The sequence below is a fragment of the Mchenga conophoros genome, linkage group LG22, assembly GCF_057382185.1.
Source record: "Mchenga conophoros isolate Kocher_MC1m ecotype Shallow Benthic linkage group LG22, M_conophoros_male_GT1.1, whole genome shotgun sequence".
NCBI classification, from domain to species: Eukaryota; Metazoa; Chordata; class Actinopteri; order Cichliformes; family Cichlidae; genus Mchenga; species Mchenga conophoros.
In genome coordinates, this window is record NC_140546.1 from 37,277,965 (window position 1) to 37,304,294 (window position 26,330).

A 26,330-nucleotide genomic window follows, 5' to 3' on the forward strand; every position below is an offset into this window, starting at 1 on the left:
CGAGACGATTAAAATTCAAACTGAGTTCTGTGTCGCCGGCTTCAGAGATCACTCAGTTTTACTCAAACTGCACTAAAGCTGCACGTGGTCTCAGATAAAAGTGCGCATATTTTTATATATTTTTTTAATCACACGGAGAAACAGTAACAAGCAGAAAGTTTGATTATCTGAGTCATGCTCAGGAACAGCTCCTCGTAGGCCTCCCCCGTCCTCCTCATGATGCATTTTGAAAATGAAGACGCAGGTCAGAGGTCAGAGGATGGAGACGAGGCAAAGGCTTCTTAACTGCCGAAGAGAACATTTTCCTACAAATAGGTAAGATGCAGTCGTCATGATTATCGGGAACGACACGTTTTAAATAACCACAGCTTGTACACACCATTTAGAAAATTTATTCATTCATATTATTTATATACACACACATACAGTTATGTTTATATGATAATATATTTCTATAGAAATCTATGCATACTGCATCCTTTCAGAACATGTCACTGCAATAATAGAAGTCGTGGAGAATAAAAGGCTGAGTGTTTCACCAGCAGCTCTGCTCATGTCTTTACATTACAAACACTTTTACAATCAGACTTATGTGAAATCGTCATACATGGACCTGCATCAGCTACAGAACAGAGTCTCTGTAAAAACGTAGAGACGTGTAACGAAGCGTGCAGAAGCTGCTGGTGACTACGAGGTGACATTTCTGTCCAGACTCTCGGAGATGTCACGAGAAAGAAGACAAAGTCCACAATTTCATTTCATGGCTTCAGTCTTCATTTATACTGATCTCAGTAAAGAGCGACTCTGACACGTTCGATTTGTCACAATGCCCAAATAATTTAGAACACAAAACAAACAAATCATGGCACGAACACACGTGGATGAAATCAAGCGTCTGCTTCCCAAATCTGTCCAAAGACGCCACGTTCAGGTTTCCCTGCTGCTCCAACTGAAAGCAGCTTTCCTGCACAGACTCCTCAGTTTCAGCTGCTTTTAAAGAGAACTTTACCTCCAGCGCGTTTTTCGTCCCGCGAGAGCAGCACCAGTTCAATTTAACGTGCACCACCGCAGGGAAACGTTTAGACTCAGACCCAGAAGCAGTCACATATTGCACTATGAATGCAAAAATACCATCGACACTATACAGGAAAGTGCATCTAATCTTTGTACAGCTGCTACACACAAACACGAGAGACATGTACACCAGTCAGAGTGTCTGTGCGTCTGCATTACCGTCACACAGGCCGTCACGCCCTACAGTACAACTTCCACTTGACTTTTTAGACAAAGAGCTAAACCCAAAGGCCCGTGCAGGTGTGGTCGGGTGGAGCTGGTGCTCCAGGCGGCCTTTAGGGCTGCTTTTGTCTCGGGTGCAATGTTTTCAGGTGAAGTGGGGGCGGACGGCGTCAAGTACTTTAGGAAAGTTCAGGAATGGACCTTGAAGGCGAGCAGCTGCTCAGAGTGCATGTTGTTGAGGGAACGCAGGTCGGGCAGCTTGAGCAGCAGTTTGGTGAAGATGGAGGCCTCGTTGGGGTGGTTCTTGGTGATGAGGCTCCGCAGGGCGCGGATAAGCGTCTCCTGCAGGGCCTCCACGGAGTTCACGTTCTCGATGCCAGATCGATCTGGGAGAGGAAGAGGTAGCAGGGAGGAGAGGCCTCAGTTAGCGATACGTTGACAAACAAGAAAAACGGCCGTGTGACCCGCGTGGTTAGTCGCAGTCTCGTGTCAGGTTAACGTGTTTGTGATAATGACATGATGGACTGTCACTCTACAGCATATGATTGACCAAAGTCAGTGTTCAGCGTGTCCGTGATGCTCTAGGAATAAATGCAATTTTGCACAAACTGAAACCGTTTGCCTCACGTGTGCTCAGGTCACAGCAGAGGAATATTTTAAAGCCTGACTCAGTTTAAATGTGTTTACACTGAAACAGCTGAGCTCAGTCCTGCTGTGAGTGTTCATCAGATAAACAGCAGGTGGCGCCAACTCGCCAATCTGTACCATTACAGTGCAGTCAAAGCTCAGGCAGGAAAAACAAAGTTAATGAGCCAATTTTTCTACCTGTTCTCATCATTTTGGATACAAACACTGACGGTGGTTTATGCGTCGCTATCAGTGGATGGATCGTCTGATAACCCACCTGCAGAGACCAGAACCACAGCAGTAAACAGGCTCATCTCCTCCTCACTGAGACCCAGGTTCATGAGCTTCTCACTAAAGTCAAACATGGAGTTGAGCAGGTCCCCGGCCCCCAGGGCCCTCAGACTGTCCACGCTGTACCTCTTCCCTCCGAGAAAGGTGACAGTGCGGTCCTTCACGTCAAACAGCGAGGCAAACCGAACCACCAACACCTGCAGGCCACAGAGTGCCCCAGATTACTACAGACAGACTAAACAAGACTGCAATACGTAAGAAAATTCAATGAATTACCTCAAAGGTGCCAGCCTTCAAAAGGCTGACCTGGTCATGCTGGGAAAGCTCTCTGAAGCCTGGGATCTTCTTGGCAAACTCGACCACCTCCCTGACCGCCGGGGTGAAGCTGTGGGAGAATTCCTCCCACACCTCGTGGCCGGACTTCTGAGGGTCCACGTGAGGCGAAGTGTTCATCGGACAAACCTGCGGATCAGAGCGGGCCTTCAGTTTGGACACGAGTGCATCCACACCTCTGAAACCTCCTTTTCACTAACTAATCACAGACACGATGGCTTCATGCTGCTGTTGGGACAAACGGAGTGATTTTCATTGCGCTCTAAAACAGAAGCTTTGTTTTGGTGAGACTTCTAGAGTTTGTTTTTGCCCTAAAAGCAGCTGTTCTATTCACATCTATTCATGCATACAGAGGCAGGAGCATCTATCCAAACAACAAACAGACACTTTCATTTAAAAGGCTTTTTATTTTACAAAGTCCGCTTTTACACCTTGACATTGATTTTTAATGGCTTGCCTAAACTGTTACCATCCACTGCCCTCTGTTCAGCTTACCAGATGCATCCTGTTGCCTCCTCTCCACAGGGCGATGCTGCACGATCCATTGGTGGAGCCTTCTGTGGACGGTGCCCTGAAAGCTCCATGTGTATATGCTGGAAAGTGGCTGGTGGCAGCCGTCCTGGACAGCCCGAAGGGGCACTGGTTGACCTCCTGACCCTGGGGGTCAAGGCTCAAGGTGGAGTGCCGGGCCACCGTGACCGGGCTCTTGCGGTGGTCCCAGGTGCCCTGCCGCTCCTGCGTCTGGTTGTCGGTGGGGGTTTTGGCGAGGCCACAGCCGAGGGTGTTCGCGGGCTGCGAGGCCTGGGATGGCAGGCTGCTCTGCTCCTGGTTGTACATGAAGGTTTCCTGGTGGGCCCTGGTCACCGAGCCGATCACCTCCTCCTCGCTGCTGTCCGACGCGCTGGGCGAGGCCGAGCTGGGGCTGGTGTCCATCGACGCGGCGGGTTCTGGGTCTAAGCTGGAGTCTGATTGGCTGGAGTGAGGTGAGGAGGAAGGAGAGCAGGAGGCGGCGGGGACGGCATCGTCTGAGGTAGGCTCGGTGGCGCCGGCTGGCAGCGGTTTAACAATGGGCAGGCTCTGGCTGCTGTACAGCTGGCTTTGCAGCTGGCTGTTGTTCATCATGTTGTTCATGGCGCTCTGCATCTCCAGCAGCATGCGCTGTTTCTCTCGCTTCGGGATCCGGCCGAAGCGTACAGCTGAAGAGCGAGAAGAGAATCTCCTTGATTTTTGCCCAAGTCTCAGACATTCGTTAAACAGGAATTTAAAAGGAGGACATCTTACTCTTCTCCAACCGTTAGCTTCACACCTCATGATTACTGCCTTCAAAACAAATCCAGTCATACTGAGAATTACTGCCCCTTAACCATGTCATCATTAAACTCCAACGTCCTTCCACAGTCAGTGATGCTGGACTATTTCCATCTGTCACTACTAACTGAGCCAAAAGGACTAATGAACGGCATCTTTTTAAAACAAAAATAACAGAAAAGGCTCAATTAAAAGTTTGAGCTTCGTGATTTCTTTGTTAAAAGTGTTTCTTAATGTTGTATTTTGAACACTTTGGTTTTCATGTAGCGCTCTCCTGCAGAATGCCTCATTTTCCATTCACACGCATTCACACAGGTACGTTGTTTCTCTGCTAACACTCACACGAGCAGAAGTCTGCCTGAGGAAACTTTGGCAAGCAGACGGGGGAATCTAACCACCAACCGTCTGACTAGAAAATGACACTTATTCGCTTTTATAGCTTTGAAATTGACCGTAACCTGTTTTACGTGTTAGAAAATGGCGTGCTGAGCGTTACTCTGTGAAACCAGCCTTGCTAATCTCTTCACCGAACACAGCGCGAGTCAGTGAACGAGCGCGGGTACTCACAGTCTCTGGACATGCCCACCAGCAGGCATTTCTTGAAGCGGCACTGCTGGCAGCGGTTCCTGTTGATCCTCATGATGGGGCAGCTCTCGTTCTTCAGGCACTTCTTGTACTGGATGTTCTGCTGGATGCTCCTCCTGAAGAAGCCCTGAGTGTGTTCACAGACACAGGCAGCTTACTTTTGTCCTCTTTCTTAGATAAATGAACAGTTTCTACAGTGTGACTTATAACTGTCTGAATTATGTGCGTGTTCGCCCTCTAAGGAGCGCTGTGGTATGTAGCACACTGTTCTCCAGCTAACTGGGCCACACAGCACCATGAAGCATGATGGGTAACAGATATAAATAAAGGCAGAGTGAACTAGTTTCAGTCTGAGCTGTGCAGATGGCTAAAGTGACCCGCTTCAACCAAAGACGCCGCAACGCTCGTGTCTGTGTAGCACAGAGACTCATCCTGTGCTGCCTGCGAGTTCACACTGCGTCGTATCAAAGAGGCAGCCTCACCTTGCAGCCCTCACAGGCATGGACGCCATAGTGAAATCCAGAGGCCACGTCCCCGCAAACTTTACAGAGCAGCACCAGGCCGTTGATTTCTGAGAAATACAAAAACAAATTCTTACAGTTTATCTGGAAAAAAAAAAACAAAACTGGGAACACACCGATTATTCCCAACGAGGTCACCGAGTCATTACGCCAGTGCTCCTCCTGAACAGTAGGTGCCGCCACTCACAAAAAACCCCAAACCCTCTGCATCAGTCCTTGTACAGGAGTAGAAGAAGAGGAAACTAAACCACTCTCAAATAACCTGCTGTGCTATATTATGTGCAGGGCTCGCACAATCGCTAGCCCGACGTCCCGGAGCTAGCGATATCTCTGGTCGGGCGACCAAAATCTATCTCAGCCCCGCCCGTCGGGTTATCATATAGCCTGACGGGCGGGGCTGAGATAGCTAGCTATTCTCCGTGCCCTGATGTGGTACAGTTCACATCCCTGCCCGTCACTACAGCCTCAACATCACACTGCTGTTTCTGATAAACTGCTCTGTGAAGGTTTATGTTGAGAATTTATTTATAGACACAAACACGTCACATGTAAAAGTCATTAGCCGTCTACAGGAAGCTCGTGCTGGCTCCGTCTTGGGTTTCTCCTAAACAGCCTCTGGTTTCATTTCAACCGTCTTCAGAGAGAGAACATTAGTTGTGAGATGTTCTTGGTGCAGTGACGGTAGGGCTGAACGATATATCGCATGTGCGATAATATCGCGACATGATCAAGTGCAATTTTCTAACCGCAAAGGCTGCGATTATACTCTGGACATGTCCAAATTCATGGGCTAGCATCCTCCTGAGGCCGCATTTGTAGACCGATTACGTCACAGCGACGCGCCGAAGGCTGTCCAAATTACTACCATATCCCAGAATTCATAGCGCGGCCCAGCCAAACTCCAGTTTCCAGCAATGGCGGCCGCTACTAAGTTTTAAAATTACTCATACTAATCTTTCTGGGTCACAAAATAAACTTTTAACATATTTTCAGGCGAGAAAGTAGCTGTGTAAACATCAAATATCTGCTCGGTTTATCAAGATATCCCATATTTGCAAAAGTGCTTCGACGTTTTCAGAGGCGTCTGCTACCCACCAGCTCGACAGCTAGCCGGGAGCTCGAGGGTTACTGATGCGGCCGAGAACGGCACAACTCCCGGCACATCATTTTCAGATCACCGCGGAGTTTCGCTGCTCGGGTTAAACGTAATATATAAGTCACTTAGACAACCTAAAAATGTTATTGTTGGGCTTTTTTCAGTGTTTTGTTTGTTCGTGAGTAAATCGGTTTGGCTGAGATTAAAGTTATTAGATTAGATAAAATAAAACTTTATTAATCCCCCGGGTGGGTTCCTCCTTGGTTTTCACACAGCTGACTAAACGTCAAACAGAAAACTTATTAAACAGAAGTATGAGACAGTCGAGAATTTACACCAGTGTCTGGTTATATTTTAGATAGCAAGAAGCAGACGGCCGAGTTTATTAAACTCCACCGAGACAGCGGTGACGCTAATCAGAACTAGACCGTCCAATTTCACGCCTTTAAACTTTAAAGGCGTGTTTGTGTGTGTGTTTATACAATTGCTATTATGTTTGCACTTTATGTGTAATGTTACTGACTGCAGAGATCAGTAAGATGTGTGTATTTTTTATTTATTAGTTTTATTTATTTAATATTATTTTTTAATTGAATGACTGTCTAGTAGTTCACAGATGTTGAAAAACTGAGTGTGGTAAAGCCACTGATTTTTTTTATGTATATTTCTGCAATCTGCACATTGTACTGACTTTCATTTTAATGTTTACACCAGGGTTCCTTGTCAGCACTTTATGCTCAGATGTTTGTAAGCTAAAAATAAACTATTGTGTATGTTCAAATATACTGTTGTGATTGAAGAAGTTAAATAAAAATGTCAGTCATCAATTCATGCATCACCTCATGTCATCATAACAGAGGTCTGTCTTCCAGGAAAGAACAGTTTAAAATTAATGTAATATAGTATTGGCCATACTATATGATGTATTGCTTGTCTTTGTTTAATAATACAGAAGACAAAGACCTTAAAAAATAATCGCATATCGCATCGCAATCGCAATATTGGGGCAAAAAAAAATCGCAATTAGATTATTTTCCATAATCGTTCAGCCCTAAGTGACGGCGGCTGAAACAAGCTACCTGGAAGTTAAAATGTCAACATTTGTTTTGGGCAGATTCCAATAATGTCCTTGAGATGTTTAAGTCATATAATGCTCTCACTGGCCTGACATGCTGCACTGATTCCTAGACTTAACACAGGCAGCATCTGAAGACACATATGAGAGTGTCCAACTTACTTGTGATGCCAGTCTTTGCTGTGGACGACGAGCGTCCACCTTTCTGAGTCCGTGGCAATTTTAGGCCTCCTACGGCCATCGTGGGGTCGAGCGGCTGCCTCAGCTGTCCGTGGCTAGGCGGGGACCCGCGGGGCGGGGAGGACGACTGGTAGCTGCCATTGGAGGAGTCGCTGTGACACGACTCTGGGCTGGAGGCAGAGCTGGACGAGCTGATGTAGGCTATTACGCCTCCTGGCGAGCGATCAGCAGAGAGGGGAGGAAACGGACTGTGAGAACAGGGACTGTAACAACGAAGCAAAGCCTACTGTGTGAGCTTGCACTGAAAACTTCTCATGTATTTTATGAGGAAAATAGACAGTATCAAAGATGAATGTAGCTCCTGAAACGTGACCTGTATTGGTCTAATGGTCTGCAACCAGCCCTCGTGTCCCTGTGACCTCTGTAAACGCTTTCCTCACTTTACTTTCAGGTCATATGAATCCATTCAGTCAATTATGGTCTTTATTAGAGTCAATAAGGACGCTCACCCAGGAGCTGCTCAGTGGCTAACCGCTCCTCCAATCACAACCATCAGAGGATGAGTGTGTGGTTCAGGACCCACCCCGTGCTCCTCATATGCAGTCTCAGAACAGCAAGACGGCAACGGAGAGAAACGCTCAGCTGAGGGCCTGACAGACACCTCAGTAATGGGTGACCTCACTGTAATAAAATGAGTCCATCTCGTGCCTGATAACACATTTCTGATTTGATTTTAATGTGCACTTTATCAAACTTTACTGATTGTTTCTGCATTAGGACAAAAAGGAAACTCACTTCATCGTCACACTCTACTGCAATCACAAGAAGCTACCAGATGTGCGTGTCTTCTTTTGCTCGTTGTCAGTTACACCGTTTATTTCATCGGTATAACCTGAGCCCTGTTTGAACGCTGTAATGTCGCCATGGTTTCTGTAGGTGGCGCTTTTCTCCCTGACTTACCCCCCCAGCTACAGACACCTTCCCTGTGTGAAAACCAACCAGCTTAAAGTAAAGAGGGCAGACGAGAATACGACAAACATTTCTTGGGCCAGTAAACGCCGCAGAGACGGGCTGCTGCACCAGGGAGCTCCACCCTCAGCACAGGCTGACCTGATTTCTTCCTCTCCCATTCTTTATGATTAGGTAACAGCGATTACATAATGTCAGCCTGGCAGGGGTGTGTATGTAGTTCAGTCATTCACAGTCGTAAAAACAGATCGAATACATGCCTTCATTTATACACTTTTCATTTTAAAAGAAATATATAAAAATTGTCCCCCATTAATACACAGCAAAGGAAAAGTATGAGGTGAAAAAGTGCCAGTGATGACGCAGAGCTCACGCAGCCTCTTTGAATGCTTCAAAAATGAGGTTTAGTTCATGGGATTATCAGGTTACTGTGTATCCAGCATCATGAGTGAAACAGGAAAATATGAGTCAAACCTGTAACTAACTCAGTGACCGTCTCCAGCTCTAATGTTTATCTAACTCTGCGTAATTAGATCATTTTATATGAGCTGGAAACAACCGAGGCTGCGTTTACGGCCCTCGGGAAATATCTTCGTTCGAGTGCTGTCAGCGGACAGACGATGAGCTCGAGAGTTGAGCAAACGAAGACAACTGTGGACTTCCGGTTTTTTATTATTATTTTTTTATTCAATGTTGTTTTTATTAAATCAATGGTAACATAGAAACTGAATACAGCGGGTCATATCGCGACGTTTATTATTAATCATGTTACTAACGTACGTTTCTTACACAAAAAGCCTTCCCCGTCCCATGAGCAAAGCACCACAGCTGCTGGTGTTGGGGTTTAAACGCACCCCACCTGGAGCACGCATGCGCTTTCCCCGGGAAAACTAGGTCAGCTCGCGTTGCCATGAGAGGCCTCACGTGTATCACGGCGAGACTGCACACATCGAGCTGGGAGAAATTATGCAACGCCTACGTCACTGCACCGCGCGGCCAATGAGCTGAGACGCACGGGGAGCGTAAACACAAGTGCACATGGCTAGGCTGGCGGGTCCATGTGAGCCGAGATGACTGCAGTGCCACGGAAGCCAAACACTGGTGTAACAACAACCGCCCACGGTGGCCCTAACCCACTTTAACAGTAACAAGTGGGTTCGACAGAAAGTCCACAATAAACAAGAAATACAGTCAGAATGTGACCGGTCGTGTTACTTTTCCGGTTCGACTGAAGCCAAAGGCAGGAGGTAAGTACAGTACGCCCCCCGTCGCCGGGTGCAGATGCTGTCAGGCGTACTTACCAGCTTTGGTGGACTCCATGTCCTCTGAGTCTGGGGGTTTCCTCCTCTGCTACCTCGGTGCCAAAGCCGTTTTCTCAGTTTTAGTGTTCAGCAACTGAAAAGTCGCTGATTGGTCCCAGTAAGAGAAACTAACCGTCTTTAAGTTTGAACCAAAGACATAAGCCTAGTTCAGACCCTACACGCTACGGTCGGCTTTACAAGCAGCCCGGTGGAGATGTACTTTCCCCCTAAAACAACCAGAAAATCGGCCGAGGCGACGATGAAATGTGCAGCGTTCACTCGTTCCTGGAGCTCCAGTCCAGGCGTGTGCTCGACGGCTTTCTGCTCTGTTTCGAGTAGCGATCAGTGTGAAAACCATGTGACCCAGTTCACTGACTCCTCCCTCCCCTCCCTGCAGCTTTGCACTTGTGTCAATGTAACCCACTGACATACTTTCACCAGTGAAACGGAGCAAAGATACTCGGCAATGTCAGAAAAGACGAGCGGGTTGCGACACAGCATCTCCTCCTGATAGCGTTTATCATATGCTGAAACATTTCATTGAAGTCCAAAAGTTTCAGGACACCTTATATTTATCTATGTGACAGTGCACTGATGTTCCTGCTAAAGCTTCCACTGTGGCCCACTGCAAGTCTGAAAGCTGCAGAAAAGACCACTTTGATTAGATTGAACACAGTCGTGCAGGGACACCAGCATTACTATTACTATTTAAAATGTTTGACATATAGTTCAGCTGCAACATAATATCTTTTTTCTTTCCAAAGTCAACTTCTGCACTTTTGTCGATTTTGTAATAAGTTTGAATCTAGAGAAATGGACATTTTTTTAAAATCTCTTTTGTAAATGGACGGTTCGTTTGAGCAAAGCTTTTTCTGCTCCGGTCCACTCACGCTACAAAGAGTTTGATACTGTTCGTATAAAAGATGTAATATCTTCTGGGTCTGAAAAGTGAAAACACAGGTACTTTAAAGCAGTGGTGAAACACTACAAAGGCTGATTTACACCATGGAGCCCTGCTCTAAAAGCTGACGTAGATGCAACAGTTTCTGGGAGCTGCGTTTAAGAAATAAGAGCTGAAAGTTAACGTTTTTTAGATCATGTTTAGCACCATTTTGCCAGAACGTAGCATCACAGGGTCAGTAGGTTTGTTACGGCTCTTAGACTTACATTAGTTTACGTTAGCAAACTAGTGACAGAACCGATAACTCACTCGAAAACAAGGGGACTAAAACTAAAAACTAGTCTAAGACAGGGGTGGGCAAATCCAGGCCCCGAGGGCCGGTGTCCCGCAGGTTTTAGATCTCACCTTGGGTCAACACACCTGAATCACATGATTAGTTCGTTACCAGGCCTCTGGAGAACTCTGGGACATGTTGAGGAGCTAATTTAGCCATTTAAATCAGCTGTGTTGGTTCAAGACACATCTAAAACCTGCAGGGACACCGGCCCTCGAGGCCTGGAGTTGCCCACCCCTGGTCTAAGAGGACCATATTTGTGCTGCCTCTGGCTGCAGCAATGAGTTTTATGTTAAGAAACCAGGACATACTGTCCCGACATTCACCTGTTAGGTATAATGTTCATGTTGATGAAACACAACTTTATAAATGAGAACAGTAATAACAGGAAAGTTTAGTCTGTACAGGGTTTTGAAAAATCCCCATTTTGACACTCAAGCATTAAGTGCTCAGAATGAAGTCATGTTTAAGAATTACTGTACGCCCTGGCTGATATCCAGGCATGGCTCTAACTGTAAATCAGCCCATCTAACAGTTGAGGAACACCCACTCGTGTTCTGCGATTGGATAACAATCTGGTTTGAGTGGGCACCTCTGTTGGTGATCTTTATCAGGTTGAGAATGATACAGAACCGTCACTAAAGCATTTAGATTTGGTACAAATGATGGGCGTGATGACCATCTTTACCTTCCCCGGCTGGCCAACCAACAAAGATTAGTCTGTAGTCTGGGAGGACGAAGCTTGTAAGGAGCTGAAGGATAAAGCAACCACTCTGTTTGTGATTATGTAACAAACTAGAAGGCTACTGGAACAATGTTGTGTGGACAACTCTTCATATTGTAAGATAAAAACTTAATGGGATCATATTAGGAAACTGGTCCCATTAGCTTCAAAAGGCAAATCTCAGAACGTCTTTCACTAAACTAAGTCTTCAGCAAAACAGCAACCTAACAAAGAAATGTCAAAGAGAAAAAAGTAGAAACTTTGACTTTAAGAGTCATGATCTTTATCCAGTAAAATGGAGAACATGTGAGGAAACCCACCAACATCTTACGGCTGAAGTTCGTCCGAATGAGCTCAAGCCATCGAGGACTGAACAACAGCTACAAGAACTGTTTAGTTATTACTTCACAAAGTTGCCCCACAGGATACTGAAAACAAAGGGTTTTTTTCTCATAGAGATGTTAATTTTATACTTAATTAAATGAGTAGCTAGCCCATTGGCATGGTAGTTAGCACTGTTAACTCACAGCAAGAAGGCTCCCATCCAAGGACCTTCTTGCTGTAGCTCAGGAGGTAAAGCTAACTGGTTTGATCCCTGTGTGCCGATAGTGTTAGGGCAGCTGTCCCTTTAAGAGTTCTGATACCTGGTGACATCACAGGAAGCAGGAAGTAGTAAGGTTTAGTGAAGTTTGCACATGGCCAAGGAGACTGCCATGAATCCACATGCATCTGCCTTCAATCCTTCGTCTTTTGGAGCATCGTCTGTATGTATATTGTTTATTTGATGCTTATCTGTAGTTCTGTGGTTGTATTTTGTGACATGAGGGAAGTTTAATGTGTAACTTTGATACGTTGTTGAAACCACATGTTTAGAGCACGGCTAATGCTTATTCTTGCAGCTAAAGTGCTACGCTACGTTGATTTAGATTATTGTAGACTTGTAGGTACAGTGTATATGTAAGATTTAAAGAATATACTGTAATTGTAATTGTGTTATGTTTGTTTCAGTTTCACACTTTCTACATCATTAAACCTGTGGACAAAGAGTAATGGTCTTCAGAGTCTTGATGGAAGAAAAGTGTTGAACCTTGCTGCCAGTTCCTCTTCTGTGCAGTGTGAAGAGGGAAAGACAGTACAGTGAAAAGACGTTGAGTTACAGACAAGGTAACACAGTGCATGTGACAACAACTACTGCTATCACGCTACATAGCCTCTACTTGCCTACACTATGGATTCAAAGCCATCATCAGTGAAGACACGGTCTTATGCTTCTATGTCAACCACACGTTCTCATGGATCGGCTACCAGCACTGCAGCTGCAAGAGCTAGGGCTAATGCTGAAGCAGCAAAGGCACGTTTAGCGTTTGCAGAGCAAGAAATGAAGTTAAAAATGGAAAAGGCTCGTCTGGAAGCTTCTATAGAAATGCTGACCACAGAAAAGGAAACTGCTGCAGCTGTAGCAAAGGCAGAAGCTTTAGAAGCAGCGGTTGGCGTTAGTGAAGGAAAACACAGTTGTAAACTTCCTCTCATTGCAACATCAGTCGACTCTGTTGAGCGTACAAAAGAGTATGTGGAGAAACAAGCCGAAGTATCAAGAGACATCCAGATGGCATCACAGGAGGATTTACCCTTGCAGGATGAGACACAGCAGCCGCTTCCTGAGGAACCTTTGCATAATACGGTGTGCATGCCCCGTCTCAATTCGCTGAGTGATGGTCCCCCCAACGCTGCTATTACTGTCTTTGATACTCCACTGCCTCCTCCATGTAAACAAAATAGCCTTAATCCCTTTGTCACATCAGATGTGAATCGCAACTCAGCTCAACAGACAGAGCACCACTACTACGGAGCACTCAAAGAAAATGATTATGAAGATTTTCTAAGGCCTTCATGCAGTGTAACTGCACATCAGCCACCCTGGAAGACCAACAGCGCCATGGAAGCTCTTCCCCATCACCCATATGGTAACTCTCAGCGGCCTAGTTACTCCACTGATCCACATGTGACAGACTTTGTCAGATTTCTAGCACGACGTGAGATCGTTACAAGTGGTCTACTACAATTTAACGATAGACCGGAAAACTACAGGGCCTGGCGACGTTCATTCCAGAATGCGGTGAGAGACTTGAATCTAACAAGTGATGAAGAAATGGATCTTCTTGTCAAATGGCTGGGAAGTGAATCAGCTGAGCATGCAAAGCGTATTAGGTCCATCCACATAAATCAACCAGCTAAAGGGCTGAGCATGATCTGGAACCGACTAGATGCTTCTTACGGTTCATCTGAAGCTATTGAGAAAGCTTTGTTCCAAAAACTGGATAGTTTCCCCAAAATTGGCAATAAAGACTACTCCAAGCTCCGGGACCTCAGTGATTTACTGATGGAACTGCAGACATCAAGCAGATGTTTCATTCCTTTCTTGTGAGAGAAGAAGATCGTAACTTCCTACGGTTCTTCTGGTTCAGAGACAACAGTCCTACACAGGATGTCATTGAGTACCGCATGACCGTACATGTGTTCGGTAATAGTCCTAGTCCAGCGGTTGCCATTTACTGCCTCAGGCAGTCCACGATGGATGGAGGACCACATCATGACCCCGAGGTGAAACAGTTTGTTTGCCATGACTTTTATGTCGATGATGCACTTAAATCTTTTTCAAGTGTAAAAAGTGCTGTCTGTCTGTTGAAGAAAACTCAGGATGTTCTGGCAAACTCCAACCTGAGGCTCCACAAAATCGCCTCTAACAGCAAAGAGGTCATGGAGGCTTTCCCACCTGAAGATCGCGCAAATGACTTGAAGGATTTGGATCTGAGCTCAGATATTCTACCTGTACAGCGCAGCTTGGGACTAAATTGGAACTTGGAGTGCGACATGTTTGTTTTTAAAGTCAACAAAGAAGAGAAGCCTTTCACACGCCGAGGCATCCTATCAGTGGTAAATAGCGTGTATGACCCCTTGGGATTTGTGGCTCCCGTGACCATTCAAGGGAAGCACATTCTAAGAGAGCTCACACAACAAAGATGTGACTGGGATTCTCAGCTCCCTGAAGGGATGCAGGAACAATGGAAGTCTTGGCGGGATTCACTAAAAGACCTAAGTTGCGTGATGATCCCAAGAGCCTATACCAAAGCCTTTCTTTCAACAACAAAGACGAGAGAACTGTTTGTCTTTTCTGATGCGTCAACAATGGCTATTGCAGCAGTTGCCTATCTCAGGGTGGTGGACGAAGCAGGGAATACTCATACTGGCTTTGTTATGGGTAAGGCGAAGCTGGCACCCAGACCTGAACACACAATCCCCAGACTTGAGCTTTGTGCAGCTGTACTTGCCGTGGAGTTAGCAGATTTCATATCATCAGAGCTTGACATGCGCATCGATGCTATCACCTTCTACACTGATAGCAAAGTAGTGCTCGGATACATAAATAACGAGACAAGACGCTTTTATGTGTATGTCAGCAATCGTATTGTCCGCATCAGAAGGTCCTCTCATCCTAAGCAGTGGAAGTACGTGTCTACAGGGGAAAATCCAACAGACTGTGCGACAAGGTCTGTACCGGCTGCCTTTCTCTCAGATACCTCTTGGCTCACTGGACCTCCTTTTCTGACTGAGCCTATGCAAGATTCTCTAGAACCAGAATCCTTTGAGCTTGTGGATGCAAACATGGACGCTGAGATCAGCCCGCAAATCTCTACTTTGCAAACACAGGCTTCTCGCACACTACTTGGGTCCCACCGTTTCTCCAAATTTTCTTCCTGGCAAGCTTTGAAACGTGCCATTGCTAATCTCCTTCACATTGTGAACAGCTTTCACACATGTAAGGTCAAAGGGACCATGCAATGCAAGGGGTGGCATTTCTGTCAGAAAGCAGGTACACCTGATCAACTCGGTTTATCAGAGCACGTCATTATTCAAACTGTGCAGGAAGAGGCATATGCTGAAGAGTTGGCCTGTCTCAAAAACAATAAGGTGATCCCTCAAGGGAGTCCTCTTAGGACCCTGGATCCCTTCATTGACGCACACAACGTCCTCAGAGTTGGTGGTCGGATAAGACATGGAGAGGTTCCTCATGAAGAAAAGAACCCTAAGATCATTCCTTGTAAGTACCATATTGCAACATTGCTGGTCAGACATTTCCATGAACAAACCCTGCACCAGGGACGCCACTTCACAGAGGGTGCCATCCGTGCAGCAGGCTACTGGATAATAGGTATGAAGCGATTGGTGAGCACTGTCATCCACCATTGTGTCACATGTCGAAAGCTTCGCGGCCTCCCTGAACAACAAAAGATGGCTGACCTGCCATCAGATCGCCTCTCTATGGAACCTCCATTTACCTACGTTGGACTGGACGTGTTTGGCCCATGGAGTGTTGTTGCACGGCGTACAAGAGGTGGTCTCGCCCATAGTAAGAGATGGGCAGTTATATTCACTTGTATGGCCGTTAGAGCAGTCCACATAGAGGTCATAGAATCTCTGGACACCTCATGCTTCATCAATGCCCTCAGGAGGTTTCTAGCTATTCGAGGTCCTGTGAAACAAATACGTTCGGACAGAGGCACAAACTTCGTGGGTGCGTCAACTGAACTAAAGATTCCATCCAATATTGATTCCACGTCTGTTGAGAAGTACCTAGCTGGAAAAGGTTGTGCATGGGTCTTTAATCCTCCACATGCGTCTCACATGGGTGGCGCATGGGAGAGGGTGATAGGAATAGCCAAAAGAATCCTCGATTCAATGTTCCTGCATCTTGAGACATCAAACTTGACGCATGAGGTCCTTACTACGCTGATGGCAGAAGTGGTGGCAATTATCAATGCCAGGCCTCTCATACCAGTATCTACTGATCCAAGTGACCCAGTTCTACTAACCCCAGCCACTCTCTTAACTCAGAAGATGGGCACTCCATCAGCTCCACCTGAAGACTCCAATGTCAAAGATATGTGTAAACAACAATGGCGTCAGGTGCAGCATCTGGCCCAGACTTTCTGGAGCAAATGGAGACGACAGTATCTTTCTTCACTGCAGCCAAGAAGAAAGTGGCAGGACAGTCACCCCAATCTGGAGCCTGGGAGCATTGTACTTCTCAGAGATCAGCAGCTCAAGAGAAATGAATGGCCTCTTGGAGTAATCACCCAAGTCTTCCCTAGCCAGGACAATAAGGTCCGCACAGCGGAGGTGAAGGTATCCAGGCAAGATGGGACAAAAGTATTTTTGAGACCTGTGTCGGAGCTCATTCTTCTGTTACATCCAGACAAAGACTGAACTGTTACTCTAGATTAGATTAGATTAGATTAGATTAGATTAGATAGAACTTTATTAATCCCTCGGGTGGGTTCCTCTGGGAAATTCGATTTCCAAAAAAGCACAGCACCGACAGAAGTTACAGAGTTACGGAATATTATATATATATATATATATATATATATATATATATATACACACACACACACACACACACACACACACACACACACACACACACACACACACACATATATAAATACAGAGACAATATAAATAAAATATACGAAGGGGATAAATAGAATAAATAGGAATAAAAAATAAAAATACAAGTGAATGAATTGCACATTTCAAGTATTGAGTCTATTGCACTGTTGACTATTTACAAAAGTATTGCACAAAAGGTATTGCACAGTGAGGTGAAGAGGCACTACAGCTTAGTTGTTCCCCCCTCCTTTGTCCTCCTGTTTCCCCTCCCTCTCCCCTCCAGAGAGGAGTTAAACAGTCTGATGGTGTGTGGGACAAAGGAGTTTTTAAGTCTGTTAGTTCTTGTCTTGGGGAGAAGCAACCTGTCACTGAACAGACTCTTCTGGTTGTTAATGGCCGTGTGCAGAGGATGCCTGGCATTGTCCATAATGTCCATCAGTTTCTTTAATGTCCTTTTCTCTGCCACTGTCACCAGAGTGTCCAGCTTCATGCCGACCACAGAGCTAGCCCTCCTGATCAGTTTTTCCAGCCTGCATGAGTCCTTCTTTGCTGTGCTGCTCCCCCAGCACACCACAGCATAGAAAAGTACTCCAGCAACCACCGACTGGTAAAACATCCTCAGGAGCTTCCTGCAGATGTTAAAAGACCTCAGCCTCCTGAGGAAGTACAGTCGGCTTTGGGCTTTTTTGTACAGGTGCTCTGTGTTGCATGACCAGTCCAGTTTATTGTCCACCCACAGCCCGAGGTACTTGTACTTGTTGACCACCTCCACCTCTATATCTATATACATATATAACCATGTATAACCGTTCTGTATTGTGTGTTAGTTGTGGCATTCTAACATGCCAGGCGGGGAGTGTGCCGATAGTGTTAGGGCAGCTGTCCCTTTTAAGAGTTCTGATACCTGGTGACATCACAGGAAGCAGGAAGTAGTAAGGTTTAGTGAAGTTTGCACATGGCCAAGGAGACTGCCATGAATCCACATGCATCTGCCTTCAATCCTTCGTCTTTTGGAGCATCGTCTGTATGTATATTGTTTATTTGATGCTTATCTGTAGTTCTGTGGTTGTATTTTGTGACATGAGGGAAGTTTAATGTGTAACTTTGATACGTTGTTGAAACCACATGTTTAGAGCACGGCTAATGCTTATTCTTGCAGCTAAAGTGCTACGCTACGTTGATTTAGATTATTGTAGACTTGTAGGTACAGTGTATATGTAAGATTTAAAGAATATACTGTAATTGTAATTGTGTTATGTTTGTTTCAGTTTCACACTTTCTACATCATTAAACCTGTGGACAAAGAGTAATGGTCTTCAGAGTCTTGATGGAAGAAAAGTGTTGAACCTTGCTGCCGGTTCCTCTTCTGTGCAGTGTGAAGAGGGAAAGACAGTACACCCTGGCTGCACCAGTCTGTATGCCAAACATCACTGAATGTGTGAATGTTAGCTAGAAAGCACTTACACAGAGAAGGCTTATAAAAAGTGCTTGTATAAAGGGTGAAGGAGGCAAGTCGTGTATAGTGCTTCGAGTGGTCAGACTAAAAGCGCTGTGTAAGAACCATCTACGTCTATCTGGCCGAGGCCTTTACATGTGGAGTTCACTCCGGCTTCCTCCCACGGTCAAACATCCAGGTAGTGAGGACAGGTTAACTGGTGAGTCGAAATGTGAGTGTGAATGGTTGTCTGTCTGTGTGACAGACTGTCAACCTGTCCAGGGTGGGATAGGCTCCACCCCCCACCTGCAACCTAAATTGGATAAGCGGAAAAACGTGGATGGAATAAATGACTAAATGCGTCGTTGTATAACTGGGTTGTGCGTTAGGGTACATGAAAGTTGTCTTATAATTGATCCTCCTCTCCTCACCTCAGCTGGTCACATGGCTGCCCCCCTTTCTTCTCTGCATCCATCCTTCTTATCTGAGTTCAGATTATAGCAGCAGCGCTCTCACTGGTCTGTATGTAGGTTTTTCACACGTTGCTTGAATGAAACAGTGTAAAATGTCATGTGTTGTAGTTCATCTATAGGACCATGTAAATTCAGTAAGTGACCATGTAATTTGTTTAGAGAACGTATGACAGAAGCTTTTGGTTTTATCAGCTGTGGGTTGGTGGAGGTTTACCAAGAGCTAGTGTGACACTCGCACAAATCTCTGATGTTACACAGCAGTGTACTAGTGTATCTGCTGCATCCTTCAGTAAAAATAAATGAACCAAGCCGTCACATGCATATGAAAACAGATGTCAACTGTATCCAACTCTGAACCGCTTCTACTGCTTACAGCATATGAAGCACGTAGCTGGTAGATTTACTGGAACATTCAGAAACTGAAGAGTCACAGCTTTGTCAGACTCACTTAGCATAGAGTCAAAACGAGAGTTAAAACATACTAAATATGTGTGATGGTGATTTCTGTCCCTCTGATCACAACTCTGTTCTGTTTTTGGTTAAAGATGTTCACACAAACATCGGAGTAGTTTCTGTGGTTCCCCTGTGAGCCTGCAGCTCACTGCGTGGTCTACAGTGCATCGTTGTTGCGGTTTGTGAACGCCTTCATCTTGTTTTCAGAAGCACGGGGCACGCCTTAAAGCTGAGCAATATACCTACGAGAGAAAAGAGTCTCATTAAGAATGAACACTGTGGATTTTTGACAACCGGCAGCTGTTTTGGAAAAACAGATTCTTCACAATGTTTCTTGTAAACAGAATTAAGTTTCCTCTTCACCTGACTGCCACAGAGGCCGGACTCATACCTGTATGCTGTAGCAAAGACACGTGTCAGTCACTCAGGAATACAACACAGTGTAGAAATGTATGATTTCAGATCTTTTAATGATATCCTGGTGCTGGGCTGTGTGGTTCTTCTCCACCATCATGGTGATGATCGGCTCCTCGTGGTTTCACGTGCTTCACCCTCACCTGTCTTGTCGGCTCATCCGCAGTATCTCGTCTGGAAGCTCGTTCAAGATTTCTCTGAAATGACCACATTTCACTTCACCTGCTTCTCTCTGGCACCACCGCTCTGCCAAAGCTTCTGCTAGCCCGTCCTTACCTATTTACTCTCCACTTAGCTGCACTTTATTGAACATTACTGTCAGCTGCCAACTCCCTCCGTGCCTGGCCGACTTCCCCATAACCCCGCCCCTTTACACCTGCCCACTCCACAATAAAGTTGGTCTAACTGCTAGCACCGCTCCAAGCCTGCTCCATGGCCCCAGCCCGAACTCAACCATGACAGACGCAGGGCCTCACATCTGACTCAGGACACTTTGTTATACAGATCATCACCTCTCTGCCACCGTGTGAGACAGTTGGGGTAGTATTGTTTGTGAAGAGTAACAGCTGTGACACCTTTAGTTTTTATGTTATTTGTTTATTTATTTATTGCAATTTAAGTTTTGGTAGATTTCCTGTGATGTCTACTCCTGGAGGGCTTTGGCACATGTGAACACCTGTGGATGCTTTTGTATTCGTCTTTTTTTCTTGCTGAAATTCTGCATTCTGCTCCTGCTCCATCAATCTTGTGAAAAGGAAATGAGTTTTGTGAATCTGTATTTATAAAAAAATGAATGTTTTCCTTCTCACTGTCACCAAAGCACCTGCTCAGAGGGGCCATGTGATTGTTGGGGTTTCTCTGGATTATTGCAGAGTCTTTACCATATGAAGTGCCTGCGTGACTGTTGTTGTGATTTGGCACAATATAAATCAAATGTAATTGAATTCAAACTCTGATGATGTTTTAGGTTATGGCTGCACGGTGTACACATGAAAGACCTCGCCTCAGAGGGTCACAAGCTAAGATCAGCCCAGTCTCACCCCCACAAAATACAAGCACTGCATAAGGAAGAGCATCCTGTGTAAAACTTATACCAAATCTAATAGATCCACCCACTGTGGGGACTTCTTGGGAAATAAGATAAGATAGAACTTTATTAATCCCTCGGGTGGGTTCCTCTGGGAAATTCGGTAAGGGGAACAAGGATGAAAGTAAATTCACACTAGATTCAGTCAAACACAAAAACTCTAAAACAGTGACAGATAATAATAACTATAAGAAGAATATGTTTACGTCTCGATGCTCAGTCATCTATTTAAATAAATCTCCAAAGGTTGATTCTGTTCATCTGGAAGTTTTCAGTAGGAGAAACGTTTCATCATCAGGTGACGTCTCCAGTCTCAGCTGACTGCAGGCTTCCAACCTTTAAACAGGACATTTGCACAATGACTGAAACCAGCAGCACTGAAGGAACAATGGGCTGTGAGGTCAGTTCCTTCATCTCATGACCATCGACGAAACGTTTCTCCCACTGAAAACCTCCAGATGAACAGAATCAAACTTTGGGGAATAGTATTCTTGCCTCCACCAAAGAGAGTGGGGGGGTTTGATCTTGCTTGTGTGCACGTTTGTCATTCTTTTCGCCTGTGAACACCACAGTTCACGAAGTTTTGAAGCACAAGTGTAGAGTGGAATCATCCATCTTAATAACTCACCCTTGGAAAATTGAGAACAGCCTCAGAACTTAGCAATTATGAAGGCACATTTAAAGTATCATGTCACATTTGACCTTTGACCTGTACTTCTGAAGGTCATAATCATCATAATAATCATGCCATGTAAAGCTCTGCTTCTAGCTGCCATTGTTTGTGTTGACAACATATCAGCATAAAGGAACGATCTGACCACTACTGTGAGCCCACAGGTCAAACTGTCACCTTTAAAACTCTACTGCTGTTGTTTATATTAGTAATATTAATGAAATGATACCTGTATGTGGGGACTCATGTCACATTTGACTCTGATCTCACTTTTACATCTGACTTCCAAAATGTATTATTTTCAGTGCACTGCAAAGTCCTTACAGGACATGAAAACTACAAAGAACAGCAAATGTACAAAATATAATAAAAGTATTAAAAGTAAATACGGCCTGGAGGGTGGAGCTGCCTGGGTGGAGGTTTTGTTTATCGTGCAACACCTCTGCAAATACACACACTGCATCGTTTTAAGCTAGCATGACATGAAAATGCTTGACTACACACACATGCACACACACTGCACCGTCTCAATCTCTAATTTCTTTCTTTCTTTTGTGGTTGTTTGTTTGATTTGCTCTGTCGTGCAGGACGGGTCAGGGGTTAGCACTACTATGCAGACTAGTTTACAAGCAGACAATAGAGAGGCAGTAACGTGAGAGCTGTCTGCTGTTCTCAGGTTTCTCTTTCACTATGTAGGTCAGGAAAACAATGTTTTAGCTAAGGTGTTGTCATCATGACCTAGAAGGTTTGTTCACCTAGTAGTCAGCATACCAGTACTTTAATGGGGACGAAGTGGCCTTGCATTTACGTCATAAGCCTTTTTCACCAGTTAACCATGGAAAGTCTCAGAGAATCAGGTTATGGTCCAACGATGTCCCTGGTCAGCAGTAGCACAGAAAGTCCATATTTGTTCTGGGTACTCGCTTTGATTTAAGCGAGTACATGCATGATAGAGCTAGCAGGAGACTGGGAACAGGCTGGCCGCTCGATTAATGTGTAGCTAAAGGAGTTACTGGTTATACTGGTGATCGTCTGACATTGCTGCAATTGTAATAAGTAGCAGTAGAAAGTAAGAACATGACACATTTGGATTTATGAAGCAAATGTGTTCAAACACCCTGATGCTGAAATATCGGAGTCCTTAAAATAGTCATTGTTTACTCTGATGACAGCTTTGACATGAACATGGTTGTATCCACCAAAACTGTACAAAACTGTCAAAATGTTACTTATTATTATTACTTATTATTGACAATCTTGACAAGACACAAATGAACAACTACAGGCCGATCTCAAATCTCCCAGTTTTAAGTAAGATAATTGAAAAAGCAGTTTCTCAACAGCTCAGTTACTTCTTAAAACAGAATAATTGCTACGATGCCTTCCAGTCAGGTTTTAGACAGAACCACAGCACTGAAACCGCTCTGACCAAAGTGTTTAATGACATATGTCTGAATACAGACAGTGGAAAAATGTCAGTCTTAGTTTTACTGGATCTCAGTGCAGCATTTGATACAGTCGACCACAACATATTACTCAAACGACTGGAGAACTGGGCAGGTCTTTCAGGAACTGTACTAAACTGGTTCAAAACATACTTAGAAAACAGGAAATACTTTGTATCAATAGGTAACTTCACAACTTGCCTTGCCTATTAGAGATGTCTTCAAACGTTTGACTCACATGGACTGTTACATAGTTACTTGGTTTCTATCTGGTTTTTACATCAGTTCTCAAAGTTTAAACTAGATTCATCACTCTTTCTTTCACCAAGAGAATCCAGTGTTTTGTTTGCCAAATTTGACTTGCAGGTAGAAAACCTTCGACGTGTTTGATGTGAGGTTGTTTTTCAGGAGACGGGGTCGGTCCCTTAGTTCCAGTGAAAGGCACTGTTAATGTTTCAGTATACAGAGACATTTTGGACAATTTAACGCTCCCAGCTTTGTGGGAACGGTTTGGGGATGGCTCCTTCCTGTTCAATGACTGCAGTGCACAAAGCAATGTGGGTCAATGACTTTGGTGTGGAAGAAGTGGAGTCCTGACATCAACCTAAGAGAACACCACTGGGAATAATTAGAGCAGAGCCTGTGAGCCAGGCCTCCTCCTAAACCTCGCAAAGGGTGGGTGGACGTCGCATTAACCCTCAATTCAATTCAATTTTATTTATATAGCGCCAAATCACAACAAAAGTCGCCTCAAGGCGCTTGAGGGATGAAGAATGGGATGTCACTCAAGTTCATATGCACGTCAGACCACACGAGCAAACACAAATACACCTTCAGAAACATATTAGAACATTGGTGACATGTTCAATATTTTACCTGCTGTAAATTGTGGACGTTTAACTGTATTTTCACAAGTTTCCTATTGATAAAGACCTGTGGTCATTTACAGTACACCAGTAAATATATCCATATCTTTCCTTATATATTCATATTATATTAGAGGCATTATTGTGTCTAATCATTTTTTAATCATAAAATTCAAACTAATTTCACCTTTTCACCAACAGATGGAGTCTTTCCTCTACTTTGTGCTAGTTTCAGCTATGCAAGAATGATTGGAACTTATTATTGGATCTCCCACTGAAACTTTAAAATAGATGTTTTTAGGAGCAGCACACGGGAGACATGACGGCTGCTGCTTACTGCTGTAGCGCAATATCGTTTTTTGGGTTTTGCTGAATTGCATTTTATGTGTATTTATACTTTTATATTCACTATTTTAATCTGTGGAATGAATGAATGAATTTAAGTATGCTAGTCTGCTGAAATCCAGTTCCTCTGTACAATGCCTGAGTACAGCAACAATAAAGGAATCTTTATCTTATCTTATCTATACTAGAGATGGCACGATACCACTTTTTTATGTCCGATACCGATACCGATATCATAAATTTGGATATCTGCCGATACCGATATGAATCCGATATAGTGTTTTTTAATCAACAAAACTGTTTTTTAAATATCTTGCTGCATTTTGTATAAGTTCATACTCAAGTTTAAAACAACAACTACACTAAAGCTATTCTGTTACACCTGTATGCAAAAAAAAATATTTCATAGTTCAGCAATACTGATCAATCTAATAAACTTAAACCTACACCATCCTCCCTATTCTGGTATTTTAAAGAGTACTTAGCATAAATATTAAGCAGCCTAACTAATAGGGTTCCAACTCCCAGCAACAACAAAAATAAATAAATAAAAAATAGGGAACCACCCCTCACGCTCCACCTCATGATGCTTAATCGACGTAATCAACCTTAATTTGATGCAGTGTGAAAAAAAAATGCACAGAAATCAATTATTTTTCAAGAAATATTAAATAGATTCAACATCTTTCTTCAGCAAAATTGCAGACTGCACAGATGGTACCTTCCCAAAGGAAAAAGTACTATAGCTTACTAGGGTATATATATTAGACTTAATAGTTACTATATACAGTAATGGACTTCTATTTATTTTGCATCAAATTAAAACTTTGGGTGTCAGATAATTATTTATTAAAAGCTCGACATTTTAAATGAGAATAAGAAAGAATGTCTTTGTGCCCCCTTTTCCCTGTTAATGCCCTATCGGCCCCCCTGGCTAAACTTTGCTAGATCCGCCCCTGCACAGTTACCAGCGTCAGCTACGTAGAAAAAGATCCACGAGTAGAAAGTAATATTAAATACATTCTAACAACAGCTGATCAAGCTTAAACGTGCTGCTGTTGTTCAGCCGCTGGTTTCCTCTTTCTGGTGCAAAGTGGGCCAAAAGCAAACTAGAGACACGGACTCCCGACAGAAAAGCCGATCAGCTGATCGTTAAGCAGTTTCATGATTGAAGTAGCAGCAAGAAGAGGCAGTCGCTCCATATATCGCTTGTTAAGCTTAATGCAGGAATGCTTTACAAACATTCAGAGATGGACTTACACACTTGCTTTACTTCTCTCGGGGATAACTTTGTCGGAGATGAAATGCCAGGTTGCTAGCGAAGCTCCACATGCTATCCAGACCACCGACAGGTCCCGCATGCCACAGCCGCTCTATCACGTGATGCATACTGCTCTGACGTGCTAACGTTCTGAGGCGAGTTACGGCGTGTTGCAAGTTTTGTGAGGTGCTTTCGTGATATTTAATGGATCGGATTACATTTTTTATTTTTCTCCGATATCCGATCCAGTAATTTAGGTCAGTATGGGACCGATACCGATACGTAATATCGGATCGGTCCATCTCTAATCTATACTGTAGCTATCTTGTTTGACCTGGATACATTTTCATCCAGAACCTTTGCTTTTATGGAGGTTTATGGCTGCACACAGGCTTATTGCCTGCCACAGATTGTAGTAAGCTGTATATTAGTTATGTATCAGTCCACTCCTGATAGCACAAATGAAACTTTTATTTTTCTGGTATTTGCATGAATGAGATAATTTATTAAGGTTTTTTTCTTAAATGACTGATACATTTAATACAAACACTGGCCCAGTTACAGGTAACATCTATCTTAAACTGTGTCCTGAAAAGGTCTCTTGCATGTCAGACTGAATCACTAAACGGAACAGGACCGAGGTTTTAACTTCTTAGATGACATTTAGGATTTGGCCTTGAGCTCTTGCAGAATTCCCTCCTCTTGTGCGTTTCATACATCATATATCATCACATGCTATATATTATATTTCCAAAGCAGAATGTATCCTGAGGGAGAACCTTAGTGTTTTTAACAAATGTAAACATGTGACTGATATCAGGTGGGATTCCCTGCACAGCTGCTGGGACTGTAGGATGCGGTTAAAAGCAGCTGGGATTTGTTGCGTGGAAGTAGAGGTGGGAGTGCGTTGATCTTAGAATGGTTGGTCAGTGCTGCTCAGGTCATC

The 26,330-nt window shown here is 44.3% G+C and overlaps 1 protein-coding gene across 1 annotated transcript; it reads right to left on the bottom strand.

The window, feature by feature from the left end:
* Window positions 1-376: 376 nt before the first annotated feature.
* Window positions 377-9,866, bottom strand: nr1d2b (nuclear receptor subfamily 1, group D, member 2b). The gene is made up of 8 exons (XM_085261911.1): window positions 9,523-9,866; window positions 7,235-7,465; window positions 4,863-4,951; window positions 4,363-4,507; window positions 2,983-3,683; window positions 2,431-2,616; window positions 2,141-2,351; window positions 377-1,622 (listed from the first exon to the last, which is right to left on the bottom strand). The coding sequence occupies exons 1-8, from the start codon at window positions 9,539-9,541 to the stop codon at window positions 1,426-1,428; spliced, it is 1,779 nt and encodes a 592-aa protein (XP_085118037.1). The 5' UTR covers window positions 9,542-9,866; the 3' UTR covers window positions 377-1,425.
* Window positions 9,867-26,330: the final 16,464 nt, after the last annotated feature.

What these genes read in the sequence shown, in the direction of transcription:
- nr1d2b (XM_085261911.1), bottom strand. An exon ending in GGTGGGCATGTCCAGAGACT is followed by an intron (nt 3,684 to 4,362) that starts GTGAGTACCCGC and finishes CTCGCTCTTCAG; the next exon opens with CTGTACGCTTCGGCCGGATC. An exon ending in TGAAGGCTGGCACCTTTGAG is followed by an intron (nt 2,352 to 2,430) that starts GTAATTCATTGA and finishes TGTGGCCTGCAG; the next exon opens with GTGTTGGTGGTTCGGTTTGC.